General features: G+C 45.6%; 1 protein-coding gene across 1 annotated transcript in view; it reads left to right on the top strand.

Annotated features, from left to right (window-relative positions):
- Window positions 1-5,530: 5,530 nt before the first annotated feature.
- LOC108542414 (SPARC-related modular calcium-binding protein 2) overlaps window positions 5,531-6,000 on the top strand; it is a 108,775-nt gene continuing 108,305 nt past the window's right edge. The window contains exon 1 of the mRNA XM_017892417.1: window positions 5,531-5,858. Coding sequence (XP_017747906.1) covers window positions 5,775-5,858 — 84 coding nt within the window. The 5' untranslated portion in view covers window positions 5,531-5,774. The remainder of the gene's footprint in view (window positions 5,859-6,000) is intronic.

Below are 6,000 nucleotides of genomic sequence, written 5' to 3'. Positions count from 1 at the left end.
GCTATGTATAATAGCAGTGGCAACGTGTTTCAACTTGAGGTAAGGTTGGTTATTTGGATAGACCATATCTCCAACACCAGAACTACATCCTTTCAGAAGGGCACAAGCACCTCCCATCAACTTTACAGGGACAGTTTTCACTGTAAATGTAGCAGTCTTGTGTCTGGCTTTGTGAAAAAGAGCTTTCTTTGGAAACATTATCTTGGGATTGAAGCATTACCAGTAAGTCAGAACCAGCTGTGAAGGGCTTTCTCCTTTGGTCTGGTGGTGGATCTTAAACACTATGCAGAAGGCTGAGTTACTGAATGAGTGTGTGTTTGTGTACATGTGCACACACACATTTCTTAGTGAAACGGCCCATGGTTTTCATCACACCTCGAAAGGGTTTATGGTTTCAAAAAGTTTAAGAACTGATTATCTTGACATCAGGCAGGAGATTCTGGACCCCAAGCTTTTTCTCACTCTAGTTCACATATTCTTCAATAGTTTCTGAGATGGAGAATATTGGACGGTAGAGATCCTGGACACCAAACTGAAAATTGAGTTGAATTCTGCTCCTACTGCTTCCTAGCTGTGTAAATCCAGGTAATTTCTATAGTCTCCCAGGATCTTATTTCTCATCTGTAAAATAACCATTTTATAGAGTTTCCATGAAAGTTAATTAGATAATGTGTATAAAACACCCATCACATCCCAACCATTTATTAAAAATTTCCATAAAGTGGAGACATCATATTACCTGACTTCTAAGTATACTATAAGGCTACAGTAACCCAAACAGTGTGGTACTGTCACAAAAATAGACACATAGACCGAGGTACAAAATACAGGACCCAAAAATACAGCCACATACCTTTAACCATCTGATCTTCAACAAAGTCAAGAAAAATAAGCAATGGAGAAAGGATTCCCTATTCAATAAGTGGTGATGGAATAGCTGGCTAGCCATGTGTAGAAGATTAAAACTGGGCCTCTACCTTTCACCATGTACAAAAATTAACTCAAGATGGATTAAATATTTAAACGAAAGACCTCAAACTATAAAAATCCTAGGAGAAAACGTAGAAAACACCATCCTGGATATCAGTCTTGGCATAGAATGTATTACTAAGTCCTCAAAAGCAATTGCAACAAAAACAAAAATTGACAGGTGGGACCTAATTAAACTAAAGAGCTTCTTCACGCAAAAGAAACTAGCAACAGAGTGGACAGACAACTCACAGAATGGGAGAAAATATTTGCAAACTATGCATCAGACAAAGGTCTAATGTCCAGAATCTGAAGGCACTGAAACAGCTCAATAAGCAAAAGAACAACCTCACTAAAAAGTGGGCAAAGGACATGAACAGACACTTCTCAAAAGAAGACATGTGAGAAGCCCACAAACATATTAAAAGATGCTCAGCATCACTGATCATCAGGGAAATGCAAATCAAAACCACAATGAGATACCATCTCCCACCACTCAGAATGGCTACTATTAAAAAGTCAAATAGCAACAGATCCTGCCGAGGCAGCAGAGAAAATGGAATGTTTATACACTGTAGGTGGGAATGTAAATTATTTCAGCCACGGTGGGAAGAAGTTTGGGGATTTTCAAAGAACTAAAAATAGAACTCCCATTCAAACCAGCAATCCCGTTACTGGGTATGTATCCAAAGGAAAATAAACCATCCAGCAAAAAAGACACATGCACTTGTGTGTTAACTGCATCACTAGTCACAATTGCAAAGACACGGAATCAACCTAGGTGCCTATCAGTAGTGGACTGGACAAGGAAAATGTAGTACATAGACACCATGGAATACTCTGCAGCCACAAAAGAATGGAAGCATGTCCTTTGCAGCAACACAGATGCAACTGGAGGCCATAATCCTAAGCGAATTAGTGCAGGAACAGACATGCAAATACTGGATGTTCTAAGTGGGAGCTAGACACTGGGTACACATTGAGATAAGGAATGAGACACTGGGTACACATAGAGATAAAGATGGAACAGTAGACACTAGGGCTTGCTAGAGAGGCGGGGCACGGAACAAGGGTTGAAGAAGCTGCCTATTGGGTACTACACTCACTCTCTGGGTCTTTCATACCCCAAACCTCAGCGTCACATAATATATCCATGTCACAGACCTGCACGTATACCCCCGAGTCTAAAATAAAAGCTGAAATTATTTTTAAAAACTGTTCCACAAAGTACCTGGAAAGTATTATCATAAAAATTGTCCTCAGGCATCTTAGGAAGAAGAAACTTATTTACATTATTTTGTTGAGCACGAAGTCCAAATTCTCTGTTACTTAAATATATCAAAATAGGAAGAAAGCCATTGAGTCAGGCCCAAGAATCAAACACACAACTCCACTGTCCACTTTTCGATGTGGTGTGTCAATGCTGGCCTCATCCTGTGGCCGCAGTGACAGCCTCACCGGTGCTCACTTCTGATTTTGTCAATTCTACCGATGTGGTTTCCTTTCTATATGGCTCACAGGTTTGTGGAGCTGTGGAGCTTGTGCTGAAAACCTGGGATTGATGGGGAGATCGTGCATTCTTTTTCCATGGGTCGAAGGGAACAAATTAAAAGGAAGATGCTAGCCATCAGAATGAACAAGCCAACAAGAGGACAGAGACTCCGGAAACCTGGGGAACTAGAGATTCTCGGGTCCAGCCTGGGGGTAGTCTAAAAGGAAAATCACACAGAACTTACCTAAGAAAGTCCAGTGAACGGTGAAGACTCCTGCTCCCATGATTAAGTAGAAACCAGGAGGAAACATTCATAAAACAAGTGACTGGTAGGTGACTGATGATGTGGGGTGATTCTCAGAGTATGAACAGTGACCCGAGTTCAGTCCCAGACAATACTTAGTGATGGCAGAGGGGATTACTGGAAGCCACTGCATCAACAGAGAGATATTTGACTAAAGTTATGCTTTGCATACTGAGATGGGAAAATAGCCAACCAGAAGTTTTCTGGCTAAACATGAATTAGCCAGAAATAATAACTAAATCATATCATGTCTATAATGAAAATAAAATCCTTTTGCAGTTTTAGCATAGTAAAATAAATAAAAAGGAAGCCAATACTCATGATAAAGCATTTTGCTAATGGCCTAAGAGGGAAAGTTAGTTTAGAAATGTGAGAATAGCTGGAGTCCTTGGTAATTAGTTTCTCTTGCTGTTCTTTATTGTAACTTTCATCAGTGACAAGCATTTAAATTCTGAATGCATAAGCCACATTTTAGAATGGGCCCTGCATCACTTTTAAATTAAAACACACACACACACACACACCCCTACATTTCCAAGAGAAGGGAACTTCTTACTGCATCCTGTAGGAACTCTTTGGAAAGTATAGAGCTGATCACTTCCTGTCTTAACTTTGAAGTAAGTGAATTACTTTTCTATCCTTTCTAACATGACAGCTCTCTGGCATTCCTGCCAGTAATAACTTTCTTGAAGACTTACAAATAAAAGACAGACATAACTATTTCCCAGTGTTTTAAATAAATATATTGTTTTCTCCATAAAATGGAAACTGATTATCTCTCCAAACTCCATTTCTAGAATTTTGAGAAACTAAAATTTGGCATTCAGGACACATGAGCTCCTCCAGATTTGAAAGGGGTTTCAAAGGCTCCAACCCTGCCTTATCTGTCAGAGTTTTGGACAAATGCATTTCATTTATCTAGTGTTCCCAGAGGATTCTGGAGTTGCTACATGAAAGACGTGTTGAGATTCTTGAATAAAAGGTACGGAGGGCCAAGGATTTTCTTCTGTTCTCCATGTTGCCGGAGGAAGTGAAGTGGATTTGCCAGTACTGCAGGTTTTAACATCTGCATTCTGTTTCTGATTTTGTTGCTTAGGAGATCTGGCTGAGACATCTGGCCCCTTTGACTTTTGTTCCTCATCTGTAAAATGGGAATAATTAAGTCTACTTCTTGTCTGCCATTCTTGCAGTGGATGACGGTGGGTAAATGAACATGCTTTCAAATTTTTGAGTTCTGATGAGCAGTACTCTCAATAAAGTGGAAAGTGAAAAACAGGTTCTTTAGTAGCAAATGCTTCTTAAAGAAAGTATGTCAGCTTTGAGTGTAAATTTTATTCTTTGGATAATCTTAGAATTAGTGGTATGTAGTGTTTATTTTCTCTTTAATTTTCACTGCAGTTTCCTAACAGTGATTCCTATTTACTTAATCATTTGCAGCTGCTCTGCTCACCTGTTTTTCTCGACGCAAGAGCAGTCCCTGAAGAGTTTTATTATAATTTCCTTCTAAGTCCTTAAACCAGGAGGAATGTGTTTAAGTACTTAATAGATTCCCTGGTATTTGGAATTTGAAGGAGAATTCTGACAGTAGCCCTCCTTCAGGAAAAGGTACATTTCTTTCCCGTCTTTTCGTGGCCCAATGGACATCACTTGCCCGGTAAAGCTGTGTGGGAAAGGTTGCAATAGCATTGCCTTTGCCTTAGCAGCCAGTCCCAGAACTTGCTGATACAACCCCCTCCCCCAGAGTTCATAGCCAAAGCAGTGGGCTAGACATCGGATGAAACCTCAGATTTGGATTTTCGATGTTTTGTGCTTTCCCCAATGCCCCGACAAGTCAATTGATTCATTGTTCTTGAACAAATCTTCACTCTTCTGGCTTTCTGTGTGAGACAGAATTAGGGCTTTTTCCTGTAAAGTTATAAGCCAAGGCTAAACTATTTCAGCAATGTTGTCTGCAATGGATATTATCCAGAGTCTGGGTGTGCAAAATTTTCTTGGTTTCTAACGTAGTCTCCACGGGCGAGTTTACAGCCTCCACAAGCCCTGTGCTCCCCACATAAACACCTGAAACGCTTTGACAGAGCTGTTTAACATACAGCCACATGTGTCTGTGAATGACGCCCAACCACTTGCTCCCCCACTTGCAGAGGATCAAGGCTACAGCCCAGGTCAGACCCAGGATCTTTAGGACCTAAATTCCACCATCCCTGCCGTGGATAACTCCGTGTAAAGATGCCAAAGGCAGGCTGCCCCCGCGCAGCCTTTTCTGGACATGTGTTCCCAGCTGCCTTTGCTGGAGCGCAGCTGATCCTTCAGCACCTCTGAGAGGCTACGTTCTGGGCCGGACCAGGGGGCCTTAGAGGGCGGAGGTCAAGGAGAATCCTGGAGTCTGGGGACTGGCCAAAGCTTGGCGTTAACCCTTGTGGATGAAAAGGCCCGCTGGGCTGATCCTGCGCGGACCAGGCCTGGACCCTGGGGCGTGAGGAGGGCGCGGTGCGTCCCGTGGTTGTGCTTGGAAGGCCCCCGAGGGTGCGCGCGTGGGCGTGAGTGCGTGCGTGTGTCTGGGTATGCGTGTGTGTGAGTGTGCGCGCGGGGAAGGAGGCACAGAGACAGCCCCGACAGGCCACCGCGCAGCTCTGGTGGCCCCCACGCCACCTCTCGCTCCGCAGACCCGCGCCAGGGCGGCCTCTGGGCCGGAGCGGGCACGCAGCAGCGGGCGCTGGGAGGTGGGGCTGGGGGAGGAGAGGGAGAAGGAGGGAGGCGGGCGGGAGGGGAGGATCCGGGAAGCTCCAGGGTATTTGACAGGACCGAGGGCGGACGCAAAGGACGCGGAGGACCTCTGGGTGCCTGCAGGGGAGCTGCTCCAGCAGGGCCGCCGGGAGCGGTGGGGAGAGCATCGCGGAGCCGCCCCTCCACGCGCCTGCCGGGCCGCGATCGCCCTCGGGGCTCTCCTGGTAGCAGTGCCAGGGCGCAGAGCTCGGCTGATCTCCCGCCCCCGCCACCTCCGCCACCATGCTGCTCCCCCAGCTCTGCTGGCTGCTGCTGCTGGCGGTGCTGCTCCGTCCGGTGCCCGCGCAGAAGTTCTCGGCGCTCACGGTAAGCCCGGGCCCGCGGGACCTGGCGCTTAATTGGTGCCTCCTCTTGCCGCCCGCCGGGTTCGGGTCCCCGCGCCCCCCTCCAGGCCCAGGCGCCCGGGCACGGGGAGCAGGTGGCCCCGGGGGCCGTGGAGCCTTCGCCC

Source organism: Rhinopithecus bieti, unplaced genomic scaffold, assembly GCF_001698545.2.
Source record: "Rhinopithecus bieti isolate Rb0 unplaced genomic scaffold, ASM169854v2 scaffold_1017, whole genome shotgun sequence".
NCBI lineage: Eukaryota > Metazoa > Chordata > Mammalia > Primates > Cercopithecidae > Rhinopithecus > Rhinopithecus bieti.
The sequence above is the reverse complement of the archived record's forward strand: the minus strand, read 5'-3'. Positions and strand labels throughout refer to the sequence as shown.